We start from the raw sequence: 25,266 nt of genomic DNA, 5'->3' as shown, positions 1-25,266 counted from the left end.
GTGTTCAGTGGTTGAGTCAGTTCAAGAAGTAGATTTCCTGACATATACTTGAAAAATATTGCTTGAAAAAATCCTCTATGTGTTTATTATGCAAATTCAAGTACTAGCTTGGAACCACCTGTAGGTTATTAGATATTGCATTTAGATACTACAGTGATTGGCACCAGTGTAAGAACCTAGATAGATTGTATGAAAACCTAAGTTTTATTTATGAATTTTTCTTCACATGTCATCTGGCTGTTCTTTGGGCATTTGCAGTTACACTGATAGCATATGCTATAATTTCAGTTTTAAAAACTAGACAATTAACTAATAACAGACATCAATTATATTACAATATCTGATGTTAGTATGTTTCATTATTGTTCCATATCCTGAAGGCATTTACTAAGTAGAGTCGCTTCAGTTTTAAACAGTATGCTTTAATATAGTCTTCTAGAGTGTTAGCAGAGCTGTGGTGCACAAGAGAATCTGGCCCAATATCTCCCTGCTTCTTAACCAGGGACATGATCCAGTGCCCATTGAATATTCCCATTAACTTCAGTGGGCTTTGAATCAAGCCCTAGGTCCCACTGAGAGATAATGAACCCTACACTTACTGTATGACAAAACTATCACAAATACTAATCCCTTTTTTAAGGACTGTCCACCTCTGGATTCTTAACATTCAACATCTGTAATGTTGTCTTAATATGTAGTATTTGCTTTTAAAAATGTAATATATATAGAACCTACATTGGATGCTCTCAAAATTTTTACCATTTTTACTGTTGTCTGTAGAAGAATCCATATTGTGTAGATGGGTACTATTTTCAGTTATATTTTCTTTCTTTCACAGAAGTAGAACTAAGTGTAGTCAATCTAGGTGTTTTATTAATTTATATTGCAAAGTCACCTGGACATACCTATAGGCTGGCATGGTTCCACACTGAATTTATTTGTGATTCAGCCAAGGATATTTTTTCTTTGCAGAATCATGCATAAACTGTGAGCAATTATACGGTATGTTCCACTTTTTTAATTCATTAAAATAAAAAAATATAGTTTTTAATTAATGGAAATGTGATTATTCCTATGAGAAATGATATTTTATACAGCTGATCATGCCTCCTATACAAAGTACTATTTTGCTAATAATTTCCTTCAAGTTTATTCTTCTCATTAGCTTGAATTATTTATGCAAGTAAGCATGTGCTGTCACTTAGTGACCAGACAAATGGAGAACAAATCGTTGACCCTTGGAGTTAGTATTTGAAATGCGGCCCATTGTACACAATGGGTTTTGAGACTGAAAAATCAGTATTAGAAGCTATTAAGTAATATTGTAGTGAAAGAATTCATATTGATGCAAAAAAAAAAATCACATTTTACTCCTCTTGTAATCTAGGGATTACATATCACAAATGGGAAATCATCGGTGAGATTCATGGGAATGTCTTTGTATTGTGACAAGAACCCAGATTCAACTGTACAGAATTTTACCGGTTGGGATTGCAGCAGTATATAAATTAAATAAAGGCCTGAACCTGCAAACCATTTGTCATGTGAAGAGGGTGTTTTTATGTGAATACTCAGTGGGACTATTAGGATCCGTGAGATACACTCATGTAACTGCATTAAAAATAAGCCAAGGTAAACTACAATTTTAAAAAACAGATAATTTTTCTCTTGCTTTTCTAACAAATCTTACCAAAAACAATAATAACAAAAAAGCAATGGTTTACTTCACACAAATATATACAGACAAATGAGCATTATCACATACGATAGTTTATTATAACACCACATTTATGGTGGTGATACACTATGCAATTTAGCATATGGGTATGACAGATTGCAAAATCTTGTGATGCATTATGGAACCATATGGTTAATTGATCATGTACCTTAGACAGTCACTTAGCACACTAATCCATTTCCCCCAGGATTTAGTCTAGCTTTTCAAAACTCTGAGAGAGTTCAAAAAGCAACCTAAAAAAAACAACAAAACCCTTCCAGAAACTGAAGAACATAAGAATGACCATACTGGGTCAGACCAAAGTCCATCTAGCCCAGTATCCTGTCTTCCGACAGTGGCCAATGCCAGGTGACCCCGAGGGAATGAACAGAATAGGTAATCATCAAGTGATCCATCCCCTGTTGCCCATTTCCAGCTTCTGGCAAACAAAGAGGCTAGGGACACCATCCTTGTCCATCAGGCTAATAGCCATTGATGGACCTATCCTCCATGAATTTATCTAGTTCTTTTTTGAACGCTGTTAGAGTCTTGGCCTTCACAATATCCTCTGACAAGGAGTTCCACAGGTTGACTGTGTTGTGTGAAAAAATACTTCCTTTTTTTGTTTTAAACCTGCTGCCTATTAATTTCATTTGATGGCCCCTAGTTCTTGTGTTATGAGAAGTAGTAAATAACACTTTCTTATGTACTTTCTCCACACCAGTCATGATTTTATAGACCTCAAACATATCCCCCCTTAGTCATCTCTTTTCCAAGCTGAAAAGTCCCAGTCTTATTAATCTCTCCTTATACGGAAGCCGTTCCATACCCCTAATAATTTTTGTTGCCCTTTTCTGAACCTTTTCCAAGTCCAGTATTTTTGTTTTAGATGAGGAGACCACATCTGCACACAGTATTCAAGATGTGGGCGTACCATGTATTTATATAGAGGCAATATGATATTTTCTGTCTTATTATCTATCCCTTTCTTAATGATTCCCAACTTTCTGTTAGCTTTTTTGACTGCCGCTGAACACTGAGTGGATGTTTTCAAAGAACTATCCACAATAACTTCAAGATCTTTCTTGAGTAATAACAGCTAATTTAGAGCTCATCATTTTATATGTATAGTTGGGATTATGTTTTCCAATGTGCATTACTTTGCATTTATCAACATTGAATTTCATCTGCCATTTTGTTGCCCAGTCACCCAGTTTTATGAGATCCTTTTAAGTCTCCCTGGGACTTAACTATCTTGAGTAATTTTGTATCACTGTTTACCCCTTTTTCCAGATCATTTATGTTGAATAGGACTGGTCCCAGTACAGACCCTGAGAGACACCACTATTTACCTCTCTCCATTCTGAAAACTGACCATTTGTTCCTACTCTTTGTTTTGTCACCTAAAAAGAATGGCTCAGGTTTCGGAATCTCCCTCATATCCTCAGCCATGAAAACCGATGTAAAGAATTAATTTTGTTTCTCTGCAATGGCCTTATCATCCTTGAGTGCTCCTTTAGCATCTCTATCATCCAGTGGCCCCACTCGTTGTTTAGCAGGCTTCCTGCTTCCGATGTAATTTTTAAAAAATTGCTATTACTTTTGAATCTTTAGCTACCTGTTCTTCTTTTTTGGCCTTCCTAATTATATTTTTACATTTCATTTGCCAGAGTTTATGCTCCCTTCTCTTTTCCTCACTAGGATTTAACTTCCACTTTTTAAAGGATGCCTTCTTGCCTCTCACTGCTTCTTTTACTTTGTTGTTTAGACATGATGGCACTTTTTTGCTTCTCTTACTATATTTTTTAATTTGGGGTATACATTTAAGTTGAGCCTCTATTATGCTGTCTTTAAAAAGTTTCCATACAGCTTGCAGGGATTTCATTTTTGGCGCTGTACTTAACTTCCCCTAAACATGGAATATACCCGTAGAATTACACAGGTCTAACATATAAGACAAAGAACATTCATTCCTGGCCTTGTGATGGATTTATGTTCTAAAATCTTTTGACTCATTGGGTTAGAAATGGTTCCTTTATAACACTCGAAGAGGAAGATTCCTACCTTTCTACTGGGGACTTACACTTGCTTCTAGCTTGGGAGGTCATGAAATACTGTACTTTAAAATTCTGACATTCCAATTTTCCTCTTCTTCTGAGGAGTGTACTTTCAGACCCATGGTAAGTTAGGCAGCCTTCTCTATATGTGGGCAGGTGCAAAAAATAATACTAATCACATCTTTAAATCTCCTTAAAATATTTTAAAGTAGTTCTCCTGCAGAGAAAACTGCAGGTAAAATATTTATACCACTCCACATCACATCACATCACCATGTGTTCTTAACAGAATCCATTTTGCCATTTAGGCATAGATCTGCATTAGACATAGTGTGAAGTTACCTCTCTTCTGGAGCATCTTGGAGAGGAGGTACACCCCTTCATGGACTGCAGCTTATTCTCCCCAAAGTGCCAGTCCCCCTCCACAAGCTGGTGCTGCAGGAGGGTGGGACCACAACACCATCTCCTACCCTCCCTTCCCTGCCCCCTTGAAGTGCTGTTTGCCCCCACAGGAAGCAGGGAGAGAGGACTGTCTGTAATCTCATTTGCTCTGTTTCTAGTAGTAAATTGGGAGGAGGTTATTTAGGCTGAAAGGTCATCAATACACTTTATCCTGTATAAAATAAATCATAACATAGACAATTGATTTCGAAACTCAACCCAAGCAAATTCCAAGATCCACACCAAAACTGAGGGCAGCTGTCCCTCACGGATTCACCTTCTGTGAATCTGTTTGCAGTTCGAGCTGGGTGTGCAATTCCCAACTAGAGGAGACATACCTGTGCTTGATGGGATGGAACTAGCCCCCTCAAGACAGTGTAGCCACAGCGGCATGAGCCATGGAAGGGGCTGGCCTCCCCGAGTATGTGCCCATCCTATGCATATACATGGAGAGGCTAGCCCCTCCCATCACTCATGCTGTTGGAGCTGCCCTTCTATTTTGAGTGCACAGCCTTGATAAGAGCTAGCACAGGTATGTCTCCTCTAGTTGGGAGTTACACTCCACAGCTCGAAGAATAGCACCACTCTGTGAGTACAGGGATCTGTGCGTGGAGCAGGTTGGGCTGGAGGTAAGGCTTGGGAGGTATCTATGTCCATTTGCTACACCATTCCCCCCCTCCCACCACCAATTCCTCTTTAGCTAGCAGCGACACTATTGAGCCTACATGAATATTTCTGCTGCTTGCCCCCTCAGTACTGTGGAACCTTGTGGTGAGAGTCCCCATCTCTCTCTCTCACGCACTCACACTCACACATACACTAGATTGGTGTCCTCCCTTGGGTTAGCCTTTGTAGTTATCTTAAAGAACAAAACATAATGCTTAGCCTAAAGCTTCTCTTGTGCTTGGCTTGTTTCTGGGATTTCTCCCTATAATGCACTACTGCCTCTGTTGCAACCCTTGTTTCCTTTTCCCCTTTTTCACTTAGAGAAAGGAACAGACTCTCTTATGCTTTGAGCTGCAGGTATTGAGTCAACTTGGGCTAACAGAAATCAACAGAATAGTGCTGCCTTTCCCTTTAGGGTCCTAACCCCAGTATTGCCAACCTCATGGATTCAAACATCACGAGTCAGACCCCCCAAAATTGAGATGGTTGTAAATATTATAATTTAGGTTCTTTTTATTTGCCTTCTGGCTCTGATCGTTTAGAGTGCACTCACTTCACATTTTCATCTGCAATTGTGAAGACTATAAACCTACTTTTAAAAAATGAAACTGAGATTCTCATTCAGACTCTGGATTCCAGCAGCTGGAGCTTCCAGTAAAAGATCAAATGTCGGGAGACTCCTGATAAAATTGCAAGAGTTGGCAACACTGTCTTAAAACCCTGACACACTGTCACAAATTTCTGGGAGCAGCAGCAGGCAAAGGAATCTAATGGAGTTGCCATACCAGGATGGGGAAGTGGCCTCCAGACTCAGTGTGGAGGCACGGCCAGCCTGGACCTACAATGGAGCCTCAAGAGCCATGATTACTAGATGCTCAAGAACTGAAGATTTTCTACAATTTCACAAGAATTTATAAAGTTAATCCAGGATGAGTGTTATCACTTTTCCAGTAGAAGACCCAACATTTTACTGTGAAATGTGTAACTTGGAAGAAATTGTTGCCATTTGAACAAGGATATTCATTACAGAAAATTGAATGTTTTTCCCCTGTTAAATTTTCATTTTCAAGGGGAAAAAAATCATAAGATGTTGATACACAACAATAAAATGTTTTTCGTTTTGAAGATATTATGTGCTGAGTTGGCTATTTTCACTCAGCAAGTTTCCTCCTCCTTCCCCTCCCTCCCAGCTCCAATACAGTTTCTTGTTGAAATGCAATCCTATTGTATCTGGCTAAAACATGGATATGTTGGGTTAGCATTATTTTGAACATTGTTATTCCTAAATGATGTGTGTTTAATGTTCATTAAACACAAATTGATTTTTCTTTATAAGAAGAATTTTTATAAGAAAATTATAATTTTTATAAGAAAAATCAATACATACATAATTACTATAATTATAATGCTTTGATGTTACAAAGAAAAACAATTTTAAAAATTCATAATAGTACCTTGCATTTTTTATTATACATAGGGAGTAAAGATTTTATTGTTTAGATAGTAAGTGCAAAGCGCTATGGCAACAGATATGTGTAATGGAGCATTTAGAACATTTAATATTGTAGTGAGGAACAAGCAGTCTGTTATGTTATATTAAGGGAAGAGTTTTAGGCAAGAAATAGGAAATACTGAGTAAGGCAGTGGATTCAGAAATAAGGATCAGGAAAAAATATTCTGATGCGGCATGTTAATTTCATATTTTAAATGGATTTTATTTCTCTTTATCTGATACTTTAATTTTCCTCCCTTCCCTCCCTGCACCCGGACACATTTGGGCTTCAGACATCTTCCTTCTTGCACCATTAATTACCATTGCAACAAGGATTGAGAAAAATTGAGGGGAATTTTTGCAATTACTGTGTGACTTCTCCCCTGAAAACTGTTAACATTTGTGGAGAAAGATAACCAGGGATCAGGGCCTGCTCCGGGCACCAGCAAAGTGATATAAAATTATTCTACTTAACTGCCAGGGGGCAAATTTGTCACATACACATGGGAGAAAGAAGAAGGACAAAATGCAGGGTCAGCTATAGGTAGTCAGGAAGTTCTTTCAAGAGGAAATATAGCCAAACTCCAAACCCGGAGACAATGGACCTTTCTGTGCCTGCGTCCTGTAGATAGCTAACCGCGTAGTTTGCAAAATAAGCAAGGAGGAGGGGGCAAATAGATGAACAATAAGGGGTCATAAGAGGGGCAGATACATGTAGCTTGCTAATTATGTATGGTAATGATGGCAAATTTTGGCCAATCATAGAGCGATAGATTATCATAAGCAACTGCATATAATGCTTTGGTGTACGTGTTTTCTTTGTTCTTGCTGACTTATGAGCTCGAACCCAATTGCAATTGAAATAAACGGATCGCCCCTCCCGGGGCTCCTTGCTTGGCTAGCTGTGTCCGTCTCTCCTTATTCCTCAGCTGGAACGGACAGAAATTTCTATGACAAAAGGAAGCAGGTGCTTGGGGCGGCCAATGGAAAGGGGCGGCATGTCCGGGTCTTCGGCGGCAATTCGGCAACTCTCGGAGGGAAGGAGCCACCGCCGAATTGCTGCCAAAGAATGGCAAAAAAGCTGGAGCCGGTCCTGCCAGGGATTCAGCGATTTCAGCACAATATATTTTTCTATTTTCTATTCTGTTTGTTCTTTCTGTTATGTTTTCACACCTATCAACATCATAGCTTTTCAGTATATGGCATAGTAAGTGTGTACCCTATGTGCAAAGGGAAATGGGGTGAGGGGCAGAGAGAGCTAAATGGGATAAAGGTAGAGCCTCAAATCAGCAAAGCATTTAAGCATATGTTTAAATACATCCCTATTCCACAAGCATGTACGCACACTTAGAACATGCTTATGTGCTTTGCACAAGGGGGATGGACTGCTGCATCAGGGCTTAAATAAAGGAGTGAACAAAATGAGCAAGGGGATTAAAGAGAGGAGGAATATAGAAGGAAAGTATATTAGAATGAAGGAAAAAAGAGAGTGGGAAAGCCAGGAAAAGATGGTAAACTTTTTAAAAATTATTTTAATAGCAAATTTTAATGATAAAATAACTAAGTAAACAACAAATATTTTTATTTGATTGTGGAAATAAGGAAAATATAATTCCAAGAAGAGAGAGTTTATGGAAAAAGACCCAGTAAAAGAGGGATATGTTGCTGGAAAAATGCTGCATGAGACACTTCTGAATCTGGTCCAGGCTTTATATACAGGTGTGTCGCATCTTACGCTGGGGTTACATTCCACAGTCAGCGCGTAAAGCGAAAATCGCGTATAGTCAAAATTACATTGAGTGTAATGGCGGGCGGAATCGCCCGCACTACAAGTACAGTATTAAAATTGTTATTTTTCTCTTGTTTGTTTTTTGTTTTTGCCGACCGCGTAAAGCTGAAATCGCGCATGTTAAATGAGCGTAAGATGCGACAGACCTGTATGCTGACTGCAGCCTTGATGAAAACCCTAATTTTTAAAGATTATAGCAAATGTCTTCATTATTTTCACAATTCAACAGTCCATCCTTAATAAGCAAAACACTGAAACAGATGCTTAATTGTATGCATGTGCTTATTTCTCATTGACTTTAAATTTGCCTGAAGTTGTGCATGTGCTTAGGTGTTTTGCTGGATAGGAAGGGGCTTAAGCGCATGCTAACTGCTGTGCTGAACTGGGGCCTATCTGAATAGTCAAAAGCAATATTTTACAGTGTATGTGGCTCTTTTAATCCTCAACAATTGTAACTTTATTCCCATAGAACATTGGAGACAGTGCATTAACTGGATGTTTCTCCTATGTAGTTCTGCATTGAAATGGTTAATAAGGGAGCATGGCATTTAAGTGCTCATAATTAGGCATCCAGGTTTCTTATTTCAAAACCACAGCTAGCACTAATGGGTGCTCTAGTTGGCAGTTTCAGCAGAAAGGCCAAGGATTGTAGTAAAGATGGAGAGAGAATGAACTCCACTCTGGCCAGAGAGGTCCTACTCTGAATGTTCTGTGAGAAGCAGATTTCATAAGCACTAAATCCATTTTGAGAAGAGGATGACAAAATGAGTCAAAAGCCAGTGTTTTAATAGGAAATAGGTCTGCAACCTGTAACCAGACATTAAAAGGAAAAATCTAATTTCCTCTGCTACATATGGCAGAAAATAAAACCTATTTCCAAAATAAAATGTAATGTGATGGTTTGTATTCGAAGGCTGAGGAATCACAGTATTACCAGTTTTCAAACTTTTTCTTATAAGTGCACAGGATTTTTTCCATCATCTACTCCTGGCTGTTCACCCAGGATGGCAAAAATACAGAGCAAGATGATTAAATAAAAAGAAACATGCACTTAAAATATTTTTCATGTAATGATTTCTACATGAAGGCTCCAGTCCTACAAGCACATGCACAGAAAACACCCATTGACTTTAAGTGGCAGTTCTGCTTACACAGAACACTTTCAAGATGAAACCTTCAGTTTGCTTGTATAAGGAATAGAGGAGGAATCTCATGGGGAGGAAAAAACATCCATAGCTTCTCACTCAGCAAGTTATAATGGTCCAGATTTTGCCAGCCTTACCCACATTTAGTACTTTACTCCATGGGTAGTCAATGGCCCCATGAAATGAAATTGCCATTTTTTAGCTCTTGGACTGAAAATATGCTTTAATTATCAGTACGTTTTTCAAACAACCAAGTATGTAACTTCCATGCATTATACATTTTCTTTAATTCTGTTTTTTTAATTACTATGAACATGTTCAGAATTTGGTCCCAAGCTGTTTTAAATTCTCTAATTCACTGCAGATTAGCTATATGGGTTTTTTATGGTACTGTTTGTTATGACACTGCAGCTGTTCTCTGATGGCACTTAAATATCAAGGTTGGGGAATGGTAAAGGAACCTAAACAGAATTGACGTCCCTTATTCACTGTTACACCTGCAACAACCAGTTTTTAGGTCTGCTAATTGATGTGTTGTGGCTGATGTCACACTGAAGTCATGTTGACATGGTATGAGAGGTTGGCAGAGAAGCAAATAAAGCCACGTATAAGTGTCTGAATTAAGTTGTAGCCACACAAACTCTTTATCTAACATTGCTTAAAGGCCAGTTGAGAGGCACACCAGATTCTGTTGTCTACCAGATTTTGACTTAGAAGAGTGAAATATTCATCAAAACAATTCAGTTTGTTTCTACTAGATAACAGCTAATGGCTATAAAATAATAGACACTGCATTATACGTATGCTGAGCTCTCTCAATATATATTCAGAATACTGTACGCCATGGACCCAATTTGCAACCCTTACTTTGAGTAGAGCTTACTCACACAAGTATTTCCATTTATGGTAATGGTACTACACACGTGAATAATGCTCAGCATGAGAAATGGTTGCAGAATTGGGTTCCATTTGAATTTGAAGAAGTAAGAAATCTGTTTGTTTGGTCCCTATTGAGATCTCTTGACCCCTAGAAGAGCTTGGGGGGAGGGGGAAACAATAGCAAACTGATCTTTTTTTAAATGGAGCAATATTCTCACAATAGAGAGAAGATACTAAGTGGATATCTGCCCATACACATGGGGCAGGGGACCAGGAAGTGGCTGGCTTAGACCCAGCTATGCATAGATTCCCCCAGATCATCTCTAGTTTTTTTTGTGCCACTGGAGCACCCATTAGCTTGGCAGTGTACTTGAAACAGTTTCTGTTTTAGTTTTTACTTAACACTTTCTCTTTGCCATTTCAATACAAGATTCAGCACTTCAGTTGTCAGCTGGGGTGTAAACTCATCCCTAAGGACTTTACTGTTCTGGAGGAAAAAAAATTGTAGCTTTCCGTATCAAACAAGCCTGTGCATGTTGCGAAGGTCACAAGTCTTGGCTATAAATCTTATGGTACGCATCCCAGTAAAATCATCCAGGCTACAGAAGCTGCTTCTGCTCCCCTCCTCCCCCTTAATGAAAAAATTCACACAATGGACATGGATGACTGTTATGGAAGCAAAATTTTATGGAAACAAACGTGTCCACAAGAAAGCATAGACAACTCTCTCTCCATGGATGACTCTTGGCTGCATTAATTGCCATGAGGTTTCTGTTGACTAGTCATATGGAAAAAGTCAATTGGAAAAAAAAAATCCATCCTATCCCAAAATATATATTTGATGCTCCTGATACTGGTCCCAATAAAACGAACAATGAAAATTCTACTGCCTTTGGGAGTAGGGTCGGTCCCACTGGCCATATTCTGCACTCAGGTGTAAACTTGGAGTACTTTCATCCAGTGACACTGCTGTATCTGAAAACATAGTTTGGCCCACTGTATCTAATGTCATGGTGATGGTGTTTTTGGTCCAACTGATCATTGATATCGTGCCCTCAGTATTTTTTGTTCTGGCTGCTTTGTTTCCGAAGGCTCACCAAATGTTATGGCTAGTGTGGTGTTGTCAGCAACCTGAGAAAAGTCTATCCGTAGCCAATAATGTTGTCATTGGAATCTATTAACCTCGTTGCCAAGTCAGTAAACTTAGAGGTCCACAGACCGATGTGCCTGTATTTTTTGTTCTCTGTACCTCAGTAACTCAAGTTTTCTGAAACCTTAATACTTATAATGGGCAGTACACAATTAAAATCTGCAGCTAAATTCTGTAATTGTATTCCTATACTATGAAACCTCATTTATTCCTGTAGTAACAAATTGAAAAACGCAATGAAATAGACTTCTAATGTCTTGTTAGATTAATATTTTCTTACTCAATCTGCTAAATATAAATGTATGTGGTGAACTCATCAAGCACAAAAAAGAAAAGCTCTTCATTCCCCTCTGGAATAGCACAAATTCAGCATGTAGAAATAATCTCCTCACCTTCCCAAGTTTGATCGTAAAACTGTTTTTCTTCCACCTTTTCTTCCACCAAATTGTCTTTTTCATTACAAGTAGCACATTTAGGATGAGCAGTTGCAGCACTGCACTTAAAACTTAAAAAACAAAACAAAACAAAAAAACAGTTCTCATGAAAGGTACCAGATGGACAGCTCTGGAATATGAAATCCTCTGCTTAATCACACATGCAGTTTTGGCAGTAGTAGGGCAAGCTTCCCAGTGCTGTTCCACTAGTGTGCTGTAACAATGATTGGAAAGAAGATTTCCTACTCTATCTGTGGAGCACCTTTTTGTATTTCCTTGTTGCTCCGTAGGAGAAAGGAGACCTGAATGGCTGCCACACTACTGGTCTGTTTGCCAGATGTTGATCAGATGCCTGTCTCGTGAAAGCTACATGTGGGACTCTGAAGAAAACCATGTGATTTTTGATTCAGGCTACATATCACTGCAGTGTATAAAACAGATGTTGAGAGGTTCTGCTAAAATTCCAAAATGGCTAATTAAATAATTGAAAAATTACTACTGTACCAATACTTTTTTTTCTCAGACCTTAAAGCAGGGCCCACCCCTCCTCCTCAGCCATGTAGAGCTGAAGATGAAATTCCCAGGTAGAAGCCAGCCTCACTTCCAGATACTAGCCCCAGCACATTCCAGCAACATCTTCTAAGGCAGGGATGGGCAAACTATGGCCCCCGGGCTGTGTCCAGCCCATCAGACCTTTTAATCCGGCACTTGAGCTTCCGCTGGGGAGCAGGGTCAGGGGCTTGCTCCGCTCTGCGTGGCTCCCGGAAGCAGCAACATGTCCCCCCTCCAGCTCCTACACATGGGGCAGCCAGGGGACTCTGCAAGCTGCCCCCACCCCCAAGTACCAGCTCTGCAGGTCCCATTGGCCAGGAACCGCGACCAATGGGAGCTGCAGGGGCGGCACCTGCAGACGGGGCAGCATGCAGAGCCGCCTGGCCGGTGACGCACCTCCGCGTAGGAGCCAGAGGGGGGACATACCGCTACTGCCGAGAGCCGCTTGAGATAAGCGTCACCTGGAGCCTCCACCCTGACCTCCTCCTGTGCCCCAAACCTCTGCCCCAGCCCGATCCCCCTCCTGCCCCCCAGAGCCCGCACCCCCAGCTGGAGCCCTCATCCCCCCCGTACCACTGCCCAGAGCCCTCTCCCACACTCCAAACCCCTCAGCCCCAGCCTAGAGCCCCTGTAACCAATCCCCGGCCCCAGTCTAGAGCCTCCCTCCCGCACTCTGAACCCCTCATTTCTGGCCCCACCCTGGAACCCCCAGCCCAGAGCCCATACCCCACACACCCCAACCCCCTGCCTCAGCCCAGAGCTCCCTGCCATACTCTGAATCTCTGCTCCACCACCAGCCTGTAGTCCTCTCTGCACCCCAAACCCCTCATCCCTGCCCCCACCTCCTGAGAGCCTGCACCTCCATCCAGAGCCCTCAGCCCCTCCTGCATCCCAACCCCCTGCCTCAGCCCGGAGCCCCCTCCCATGCCCTGAACTTCTCATTTCTGGCCCCACCCCAGAGCTCACACCCCCAGCTGGCACCCTCACCTGCTCCTGCACCCCAACCCCCAATTTCATGAGAATTCATGGCCCGCCATACAATTTCCATACCCAGATGTGGCCCTCAGGCCAAAAAGTTTGCCCACCCCTCTTCTAAGGCATGTGTTTGGTGAGAGGTGGCAAACCCCAGTCCTGGTTAACCCTTCCTTCACCACCCCCTCATGCCTCTGGACACTGATGAAGTCCTCAAACTCCCCATTCTAAGTGGGTTTAAACTGTCTGCTGATTGGTGTTTGCTTCAGACCCTCCTACTTCCTCTCTGAATAAGCTCTTCTTCACCAGTTACAATCTCCCTGATCTCTATGCATCTTTCCATGCTCAGTATGCATGCAATTTTATCACAAGTTTTGAGATATTTGGTGTTTTTCTTAAAATACCAGTACCTGGAGTCATTTACAGGTTATTTACAGAAGAATCTGAGCTTTCATTTAAAAAAAAATTATCAGGTACTTGTGGTTGCAGAAAAAAAATCTTGAAAATGTAATCCTCTAAAGACTCATAAACCAGGAGGCAAATACAAAGAACAGCCATTTTAAAAAAAATGATTTTTTAAATCCCGTTTTGTGTGGGTGACCTGACTCATTCATTTTGAATCATTAGATTTGGCAGTATTTCAGTCTTCTTTTCCCCGCTCCTCTCTCTGTTCTCTCCTACCTCCCAATCCACAGGGTTAGCTGTCCCATCCCATCTTTGGTGTTTCCTATTAACTACTCCCCTCCTGTCTCTTCTCCTCACCCCACACCTGACACATAGGGCACATAGGGCACATACACAAAGTGCACAATCACCTGCCCTTTGCCTCTGTACCTGCATGGCTTCTCTCCTAATGCTTGTCAGCGTCTGCACTGCCCAGCTCTCCAGTAGCTCGCCTTGGTCCCTCAGCTCCTATCGCATGCCCCTATCTGGCTGGAGGGGAGGCTTTTAACAGGTTCTGGCAGGCCCTTGATTGGCCCCAGGTGTCCTAATTAACTTAAAGTAACCCCTGTTCAGCTACCAGGGAAAAGGGACCTGCTTATCCTGGCACTCTCCTGTAGCCATCTGGCCTGACCCCGTCACGTTATAAATTCTTTGGGGCAGGGACCATCTCTTGCACGTATAGCATCCAGCATATTAGTAATGTGCTACAGCAATACAAATCTTGTTATAAAATAATACAATAATATTATTGAAAAGTTTATTAATAGCAATAATACATTTAGTAACTCATAAAATATTTGATGTCATGTTAATTCCAGGATTTTGTACGTATTTTTAGATGTGAGCCTTACTTCAGTATCAAGTAAACTGGTTGAAATTATAATTACTAATATGATGCCATACGAAAGGGGAAAAAACTAACACTACTTCAGTAAATGAAAATCATGCCCCACCAGTGTACTAAAATTCTTAGAAAGTGTCAAAATATAATGGATAAAAAGAGAAACCGTGGGTATCATTTATTTGGACTTTCTGAAAGCCTTTGACAACGTCCCTCACAAGGGGTTACTCAGGAAACTAGGTAGTGATGGTAGACATCAAGTGAGAGGTGAAGTACTGTCATGGATTAGAAACTGGCTAAGCACCAGAAAACAGGTTAACGGTCAACTTTCAACATAGCAAAAAAAAAAGGTTATTTTAAAAAAAAGTTAATTTTAAACTCTGTGAGATCCTTGAGGAAAAAGGGAGCTAAATGAATGTCAAATATATTAGTGGCAAGTGTTTACATTGCACTATAACATAACAAATAAGTAATAGGACTATGCATAGTGAAGGAACATGCTATGTAGTAATGTATATATGTTCAGCAAAATCCCACAGTCACTATTCAGATAAAATCTCTAATTACTGTCAAAGTAAGTTTTCCCTACGTAAGGACTTCAGGATTTTGGCATATATATATAATATTACTGTGACCCAGGGAGCCCCTCAGTGCCAGCTGAGAAAAGGCACACCATACCATAACTCTCATCAGGTCTGCCACATTCATTGCCCCAACTCACTGTTGTTACCATCTGTATCTAAAAGGTGTTGTATAGGATGTCATATGCAAACTAGTAACATGCTGGTCGTTAATATTATTACCTGATGTATGTACGAGCGGTGTATAAAGAATTATAGATGTGTGCTGGAAACATATTCCACAATGCGTAAGCACAGCCTGTCCTAGACAAAGGGTTGTTTTTTTTTCACAAGCTTGACTGTGTATCCAGTGTAAATTAAGCAAGGTGTTACCTAGGACAATGAAAAGCACATATATATGCAAAGTAAACAAAGCCATCAGGCAAGCAAGTGAGGGAAGATGACCACTTAACAATCTCCAGGGGGATGGAGATTGTACCCCCAGAAAGCCTTCTTGCCTCTTGAAGCAGCATCAATGAACTTTGGGAAGATATAAGCAGAGGCAAAAAATCATTTTCTCCTCTTCACCCTAGGAGACAAAGAAACTAAGTGCTTTGGGCTCTGTGTTGGATCCTGGCTAAAGACTTCAATGCTGAAAGAATGACTGTGGTTAAAAAGCTACTTTGAACAAAACACTCTAGGTTGTTAGATTAGATTTTAGTCTTAGAAATGTAATTGTACTTTTTTTTTTTGCTGTTTCAACCATTTCTATCCCTATTCCTTCTACTTGATATCTCTTAAATCTAGGTTCTATTAATAATCTTGTTTTACTTTTACAAAACCATTTCAGTGCTGTATATTATACTAGACTGAGGGTAGATTCCTCAGCTTATCTAGTAGGCTGCTGTGTATTCTATCTCTTTGGAGGCAGCAAACTTGATAACTTTTGTGAGGGTCTTGACACGACAGGGGAGACGGTTTTGGGGATATTCAGGACTGGAGGGACGGTTGGGGTCACCCTGAAAATTAGGGTGACCAGGTGTCCGGTTTTTGACCGGAACACCCTGTCGAAAAGGGACCCTGGCAGCTCTGGGCAGCACCGACAACCGGGCCATTAAGTGTCTGGTCGGCGGTGCTGTGGCTCTAAGGTAGGCTACTCCCTACCTGTCCTGGCTCTGCGCTGTGCCCCAAAAGCATCCAGCAGGTCCAGCTCCTAGGTGGGGGGGGACATGGGGCTCTGCGTGCTGCCCCCATCCCGAGCACCGGCTCCATACTTCCATTGGCTGGGAACCTCGGCCAATGGGAGCTGCGGGGGCGGTGCCTGGCCCTGCGTGTGAGAGCAGTGCACAGAGCCACCTGCAGTGCCTCCCCCAGGAGCTAGACCTGCTGGCCGCTTCTGGGGTGAAGCATGGAGTCAGGACAGGCAGGAAGCCTGCCTTAGCCCCCCTGCTGCGCGGCTGACCTGGAGCTTCCGGAGGTAAGCCCGCGCCCTAACCCCCTGCCCCAGCCCTGAGCCCCCTGCAACCCGGATTCCCCTCTTGCATCCCAAACCCCTCATCCCTGGCCCCATCTCAGACAGAGCCCTCACCCCCCCCACACACACCTCCTGCCCCAGCCCAGAGCTCCCTCCCACACCCTGGAACCCCCTCTTGCATCCCAAACCCCTCATCCCCAGCCCCAGAGCCTCGACCCCCTGATGGAGCCCTCACCCCCCCTGCACCACAACCCCCACCTCAACCCACAGCCCCTTCCCACATCCTGAACCCCTCATCCCCGCCCACATCCCCAGATGGAGCCTTCACCCCCTCCTGCACCCCAACCCCCTGCCCCAGCCCAGAGTCCCCTCCCACACCCTGAACCCCTCTGCCCCACCTCACCCCCTCCTGCACCCCCAAACCCCTCATCGCCCAGCCCCACCCCAGAGCCTGCACCCCCAGCTGGAGCCCTCACCCCCTCCCGCACCCCAGGCCCCTGCCCCAGCCCAGTGAAAGTGAGTGAGGGTAGGGGAGAGTGATCCACTGAGGGAGGGGGAATGTAGTGAGCGGAGGTCAGGGCCTCGGGGAAGGGGCGGGGATAGGGTGTTCAGTTTTGTGCTATTAGAAAGTTAGCAACCCTACTGCAGACAGTAACACTGGTCTACAATTTTTGAGAAGTCGTCTGCTTCAGAGATAAAATGTGCTATTTATTATGTATTTTGATGTGCTGAATTCAAATATGACAATTAAACAACTGATTGGCTACTGTTTCTAAGATATTTAAGTTTTTACATTTTATGTCTATGTATATTGTGTAGATAGTAGAGTTTTAATCATAAATTGTAAACCTAGGTCTTTTTATGTGTTTATGGTTGCTTTACATGATAATATTTCACCTGTCCTGTTTATGTAACACTTTAAAAATCAGCAAAAGGGTTATATAAATAAAATTTATTATGAAACAAAAGGCAAAAAACTATTATGTACATAGTTTAGTCCTATTCGGTGTCTGCTCGGCGCTTCTTGGCTTGTCTCTTGTATTCATTAAATGGAGCATCTCTTGTCACTGTCCAGCAATAGTCTGCAAGCATTGATGGGCTCCATTTGCCCTGATAGCGTTTCTCCATTGTTGCAATGTCCTGGTGAAATCGCTCGCCGTGCTCGTCGCTCACTGCTCCGCAGTTCGGTGGAAAAAAATCTAGATGAGAGTGCAAAAAATGTATCTTTAGTGACATGTTGCAACCAAGGCTTTTGCATGCCTTGAGGAGGTTTTCCACCAACAACCTGTAGTTGTCTGCCTTGTTGTTTCCGAGAAAATTTATTGCCACTAACTGGAAGGCTTTCCATGCCGTCTTTTCCTTGTCACACAGTGCATGGTCAAATGCATCATCTCGAAGAAGTTCACGAATCTGAGGACCAACAAAGACACCTTCCTTTATCTTAGCTTCACTTAACCTTGGAAAATTTCCACGGAGGTACTTGAAAGCTGCTTGTGTTTTGTCAATGGCCTTGACAAAGTTCTTCATCAGACCCAGCTTGATGTGTAAGGGTGGTAACAAAATCTTCCTTGATTCAACAAGTGGTGGATGCTGAACACTTTTCCTCCCAGGCTCCAATGACTGTCGGAGTGGCCAATCTTTCTTGATGTAGTGGGAATCTCTTGCACGACTATCCCATTCGCAGAGAAAACAGCAGTACTTTGTGTATCCAGTCTGCAGACCAAGCAAGAGAGCAACAACCTTCAAATCGCCACAAAGCTGCCACTGATGTTGGTCATAGTTTATGCACCTCAAAAGTTGTTTCACGTGGTCATAGGTTTCCTTCATATGGACTGCATGACCAACTGGAATTGATGGCAAAACATTGCCATTATGCAGTAAAACAGCTTTAAGACTCGTCTTTGATGAATCAATGAACAGTCTCCACTCATCTGGATCGTGAACGATGTTGAGGGCTGCCATCACACCATGGATGTTGTTGCAGGCTACAAGATCACCTTCCATGAAGAAGAATGGGACAAGATCCTTTTGACGGTCACGGAACATGGAAACCCTAACATCACCTGCCAGGAGATTACACTGCTGTTTCATCCTCTTCCTCGTCTGACTCAAGTGAGAATGATTCTGGTGCATCAGGAACCGGCAGTCCTTCTCCGTGGGGTACTGGGCGTATAGCTGATGGAATGTTTGGATAATGCACAGTCCACTTTTCCTTCTTTGACACACCTTTCCCAACTGGAGGCACCATGCAGAAGTAACAATTGCTGGCATGATCTGTTGGCTCTCTCCAAATCATTGGCACTGCAAAAGGCATAGATTTCCTTTTCCTGTTCAACCACTGGCAAAGATTTGTTGCACAAGTGTTGCAGCATATGTGTAGGGCCCACCTCTTGTCCTGATCTCCAATTTTGCAGCCAAAATAAAGGTGATAGGCTTTCTTAACCATAGTGGTTCTACTGCGCTTTTGTGATGCAAAAGTCACTTCACCACAAACATAGCAGAAGTTATCTGCACTGTTCACACAAGTACGAGGCATCTCTGCTCACTTTGGCTAAACAGAAATGTGTCCCTTTGCAAAATCAAACAACAAATAAGAGAGCACGACACTGTATGATTTCTAGAGCTGATATAGGGCAATTTGTTCAGCAGAGTGATGTAAGCTTCGTTATGATTGCATCATCCATGACTTCTAGGAATAACATGATGCAATTCATATCATGTATGACGCAATACCAGCTTCAGATTGCATCATTCATTGTTTTGCCTAAAAAGCAAGTACTGTCCAAACCCAGTCATAGATTTATTCATAGATCCAGTCAAAGATGTATTTTAGTCATTTCTGGTTTAAATTGAGATCCCTTCCCTTTATAACTCACTTATCCTCCACCATTCCCAAGTCAAGGGTCGTATATACTGACCCAATAGCATATCTTGAAAACTAGAGCCAATCAACAATTTTAAGCATCATTTTCGTTCTCAGTGACCCAGAATTAGTAACGTTTGACTACATTTATTTCAGAAGCATTTTGGCTGTAGAGCAGTGCAGGCTGGTGGAAGCCAGGGTGAGGCCATTGTGCTGTGAGCATGCTACTAGTGACAGGGCTCTGAGCCAAATCTGCACAGCACAGAAGCACCAGGGTGACACAACCCCTTACTGGTCTCGGTGAACCCCCAAAGCATCACAATTGTTTATTAAAAGTTATCTTCATAAGCTGTGGTAGAAGTTAGAAAAAAGGGTTAACCCAACCCAACAGTATGTGACTACAAATTAGATCAGTAATAATCTCTATGAATTAACATTCTTACAAAGAGCCATCTGAGCTTCTTGAAAAGCCTCCACATATGACCCTCTAAATATGATTTCTTAGACATCATCATGTTCATTTATCTATTATTTCTCCCCACGTGGGATCCTTTCTCCTATTCCTTAAGATATTATATAGTGAGACATACACACTTGATATAATGTAATTGAAATATGGTTTCTTTCTAATATTCTAGGTTTAGAACCTAGAAGAAAATATTCACTGGGCTAAAACTTGATGTGCAGAGTCTCAGATGAAGAATGTTGTTTCTTCTGCAAGTTTATATCTATTTAAAATAATAGGAATGGAAAAAAATTGAACTTAACCAGTTTATGAGCATATGTTTTAGAAAAATAAGTTTATTTCTAAAAAAGCTGTGGGGAACCAGTGGTTCTTAATGTTCTTTAGATCACTTTGGCAGCTGAAATATCAGTATTAAAAATATCAAAACATTGAAAGCAAACAGTTTCAGTATATCAGAGCATTGTTATAAAAATTGCTTATATGGGCTGAATCCTGCCTTACCTTCTTCCCTCTCATGGGTACAGAGAGGCCGACAAGAAACAGAACTGTGGTGATTCCACTCATGGGAGTAGAAATAGTCTGAAGATGCCACACACAGAAACTTTTTATGCACTACAGAGCATTGCTCTGTGCCTCAGTAAGGGGTTTGGCCAGTGAAAATGCAGTTAAATGGATCATTTTGTTAACCTTCCACAAAGATACTGTGGGCCCTACTACAATCTGTTAGCTATAATAGGAGCCATGGCACATCTGTGTTTGCTTGGGAATAGAAGGAGGATTGATCTTCCCCACACGTGCCCCACATGGATCCCATTTGCATAGCCTGTTATGGATCCAGGACTTACTACTTAACTAATTAAGCAGTGGTGATAGTTTACAGCGGTTTCTGTAAATATTCTTTTCAGACTTGCTTTGCTGGAGTTCTCACTCTGAATTTTAATTTAAAGTTTGAGGGTTAGAATGAACCCAAAAGACTGAAAATGAAATTCTGCTTAATCCTCACCTCACTGTACCTTTTACTAGCTCTTGGGGAGGTTGAGTGACCTGAAACCCTTTCACCACCATATCTCTTTCCCAGTTCTCTTTGTTTCCCAATTAACACCTGTTTTCATCATCCCTGGGTAGTAAAGACTCCTATATCTTCTATAGCTGCCACTGCACATCTTTGTCTGGGGGCTGAAAAGCAACGGGTCTACCTTTCCTAACTTTGCAGCCATTGGGAGCCCTAGACAGCCTGCTGGCTGCCGACACCATTCTTAGCTCCATGTCTGCTAGATTTGCTGCCAGCAGGGTTAGATGGCACAGTACTGAAAATGGTGTTGGCGGCCAGCAAGCTGTCTACACTAGAGCTTCTAATGTTGCTAATTGTGAAAATTATAGATGAGGCTACAGAATGAGCTACAGAATGGACAGTGCAGTAACTAGGGAAACCTTAGGCAGGTGCTTCCTGGAATTAGGGAAGCTATGGGATGAAGGGACCCATATTCCTCCCCCTGAAAGTACTAGCAGGAAAAAGGGATTTAGCTTGCCACCCCTGAAACATCAGTAAGCGAGGGAAATGCGTAGAGGCACTGAAAGGCACAAGCAAGTGGGAGATCTTGTAGGCCTTCTTGTTGTGAAGTGGGATCCCGCGAAGAGGAGCCAGTGGCCATGAGCCTGAGCCCAGTTAGCATGAAACTTGGCTCAGGTTCTGCAAAGGTTGTCAGACTTTACAAATGGGATGACCATAGTCTGCTTTGTGTTCCTTTGTGAAGTATGCTAGCTCAGCTCTTGTATTTGCCAGGAGATGACTAAACTTAGGAAATCAATATTTCAGTGACTGTAAATAAAACACAGTTTTAACTTTCTACAAAATATTTTTAAGGAAATTAAATTTTAAAAATGTAATTTACATAGTATGATCATGATGTAAATTGACAAAAAGCAAGACATTCAAGTATTTGGGGTGGAAGTATTTCCTTAATTCTCCCCATTCAATCTGTTTTAAGTCCTAAGTTGTCAGGTGTGAGTTACAATGAGATAAGTTGTACAGTGTCAACCTTCACTGAATTTCCTGCGTTTTGCCAGTTTGTTTCATAGCCTTAAATATATTTTTTTTCTACTGACAGTCAAATTTATCATTTTCACCTGACTGGCTTTTCACAACCTTGAGTCATCTTTTCTGTCAGTTAGACTTGAAAATGTTGCTTCTCATCCCTCATAATGTATTTGTCTCTTTCCAAATCTGGAACACAATGGAAAACAGCCCACATTTTGGAAAGCCTTAGGTTTCTTCCCCATCCCCTCAGTAAAAGTTGTCTGGTTGACTGATGCAGCACTGAAAGTTTCATGAAGGAGGTAGTTCAAATCCTCTGACACATAAGTGAATGTTAAAGCAAATTATTTTAAACCCTCCAATTCATTTTTGCTCTTGTTTTGTCCATCTGCTCTACCCAAATTAGTTCTTTTTCATATAGCATCATAAAAATTACTGTATATACCAGGTCAAATGAATGATCCATCTAATTCAGTATCCTCTCTCTGCCAGTCGCCAGAGGAAAGTACAAGAAATCACATAAAGGACAATTGTAGAATGACCTGCCTGTAGGGAAAGTTTCTTTTAAAGCCAGCCACTATCTGATGTGGCTACGTTCTGAAGCATGAGGATTTATATCTCTTATATCTTTTATTTTTTTATTTTCTATAACTAAAGTCTGTGTGTGTATACAGACACATTGTTTTTCATTATACACCTCTACCCTGATATAACGCTGTCCTCGGGAGCCAAAAAATCTTACCGCGTTATAGGTGAAACCGCATTATATTGAACTTGCTTTGATCTGCCGGAGTGCGCAGCCCCGCCCCCCAGGAGCGCTGCTTTACCGCATTATATCCGAATTCATGTTTTATCGGGTCACGTTATATCGGGGTAGAGGTGTATTAATTTTCTGATGTGTTAAGGTATTTCATTTATTGATATCCTATGGAGAAACTTATTTTTTTAAAAGTATATGTACACAGAATACATGATGATGAGATAAAATTTTCAGCTGCGTGTGTTGGGCATGGACATATTTACTTACGAGAAGGACGGGCAAAAACAAGGGCTGAGATGTAAGTGAGGAAACTGTTCATTATCATTTTAAAGTCAAGTAGGAGGAGTTTCATATTGAAGCAGAAAAGACAAGAGGGTGCCATTAAAATATACATACACTATGTGGGCATCAGAACTGCGTATTTTTGTCATTGCAGTTCTGTTCCTGCAATAATTGTACTTGCATTTTTGCACCTGCTATGAATTGCAGTACAAAGTCTACCATTCATTTGCCTATGTATGTGATATATTAACTGGAGTTGATTTGTGACCCTGTTGATCTCCTTAAATTTTTCACGTTACTGCAGAGTTGGTGGGAGATGTGTTTCCTTGGTCCTGCCGTTTTCTTCTTCTCCACACATGAAATATTCTGGACTCAGTAGAAGGTTTTTCACAAATTCCTGGGGCAGGAGGACAATGCCCTCCATTCGGGGCCACAATTCAGGTGATTAGGCCCCAAGCAGATTTTACTAACCTTAGGTGAAATTCAGGAGTGGGGGGTGCTGGCAGAGTACATGTGCAGATGTGTCTTTATACCACCCATGCACTGTGTAGAGCAGTGATCCCCAAACTTTTTACCTCGTGACCCCCCTTTCCCTTGTCCATGCCTTCCCGTCTTTCCCTCGAGCCAGGGCTAGGACCAGGACCCAAGCTCTGGCGGGGAGGGAGAAGGGGATTGGAATAACAGAGACTTGGTGGGATAACTCACACGACTGGAGTACTGTCATGGATGGATATAAACTGTTCAGGAAGGACAGGCAGGGCAGAAAAGGTGGGGGAGTTGCGTTGTATGTAAGAGAGGAGTATGACTGCTCAGAGCTCTGGTATGAAACTGCAGAAAAACCTGAGAGTCTCTGGATAAAGTTGAGAAGTGTGAGCAACAAGGGTGATGTCGTGGTCGGAGTCTGCTATAGACCACCAGACCAGGGGGATGAGGTGGACGAGGCTTTCTTCCGGCAACTAACAGAAGTTGCTAGATCGCAGGCCCTGGTTCTCATGGCAGACTTTAATCACCCTGATATCTGCTGGGAGAGCAATACAGCGGTGCACAGACAATCCAGGAAGTTTTTGGAAAGTGTAGGGGACAATTTCCTGGTGCAAGTGCTGGAGGAACCAACTAGGGGCAGAGTTTTTCTTGACCTGCTGCTCACAAAAAGGGGAGGAATTAGTAGGAGAAGCAAAAGTGGATGGGAACCTGGGAGGCAGTGACCATGAGATGGTTGAGTTCAGGATCCTGACACAAGGAAGAAAGGAGAGCAGCAGAATACGGACCCTGGACTTCAGAAAAGCAGACTTTGACTCCCTCAGGGAACAGATGGGCAGGATCCCCTGGGAGAATAACATAAAGGGCAAAGGGGTCCAGGAGAGCTGGCTGTATTTTAAAGAATCCTTATTGCGGTTGCAGGAATAAACCATCCCGATGTGTAGAAAGCATAGTAAATATGGCAGGCGACCAGCTTGGCTTAACAGTGAAATCCTTGCTGACCTTAAACGCAAAAAAGAAGCTTACAAGAAGTGGAAGATTGGACAAGTGACCAGAGATGAGTATAAAAATATCGCTCAGGCATGCAAGAGTGAAATCAGGAAGGCCAAATCGCACTTGGAGTTGCAGCTAGCAAGAGATGTTAAGAGTAACAAGAAGGGTTTCTTCAGGTATGTTAGCAACAAGAAGAAAGTCAAGGAAAGTGTGGGCCCCTTACTGAATGAGGGAGGCAACCTAGTGACAGAGGATGTGGAAAAAGCTAATGTACTCAATGCTTTTTTTGCCACTGTCTTCACAAACAAGGTCAGCTCCCAGACTGCTGGACTGGGCAGCACAGTATGGGGAGGAGGTGACCAGCCCTCCGTGGAGAAAGAAGTGGTTCGGGACTATTTAGAAAAACTGGATGAGCACAAATCCATGGGGCCGGATGCGCTGCATCCGAGGGTGCTAAAGGAGTTGGCGAATGTGATTGCAGAGCCATTGGCCATCATCTTTGAAAACTCATGGCGATCGGGGGAGATCCCGAATGACTGGAAAAAGGCTAATGTAGTGCCCATCTTTAAAAAAGGGAAGAAGGAGGATCCGGGGAACTACAGGCCAGTCAGCCTCACCTCAGTCCCTGGAAAAATCATGGAGCAGGTCCTCAAGGAATCAATTATGAAACACTTAGAGGAGAGGAAAGTGATCAGGAACAGTCAGCATGGATTCACCAAGGGGAAGTCGTGCCTGACTAACCTAATTGCCTTCTATGATGAGATAACTGGCTCT

The 25,266-nt window shown here is 42.1% G+C and overlaps 1 protein-coding gene across 4 annotated transcripts in view; it reads left to right on the top strand.

Moving 5' to 3' along the window:
• TENM1 (teneurin transmembrane protein 1) overlaps nucleotides 1-25,266 on the top strand; it is a 385,653-nt gene that overhangs the window by 82,870 nt on the left and 277,517 nt on the right. For 3 of the 4 annotated variants that reach the window (XM_065411097.1, XM_065411096.1, XM_065411095.1), the window contains exons 3-4: nucleotides 17,606-17,630; nucleotides 19,652-19,675. The exons of the other annotated variant lie outside the window; for it this stretch is intronic. In XM_065411097.1, the coding sequence (XP_065267169.1) occupies nucleotides 17,606-17,630; nucleotides 19,652-19,675 (49 nt within the window). The remainder of the gene's footprint in view (nucleotides 1-17,605; nucleotides 17,631-19,651; nucleotides 19,676-25,266) is intronic. 4 annotated transcript variants of the gene reach the window in all.

Source organism: Emys orbicularis, chromosome 9 (genome assembly GCF_028017835.1).
Source record: "Emys orbicularis isolate rEmyOrb1 chromosome 9, rEmyOrb1.hap1, whole genome shotgun sequence".
Lineage (NCBI taxonomy): Eukaryota > Metazoa > Chordata > Testudines > Emydidae > Emys > Emys orbicularis.
Note: the sequence above shows the minus strand (reverse complement) of the source record. Positions and strands in the feature narration are given on the sequence as shown.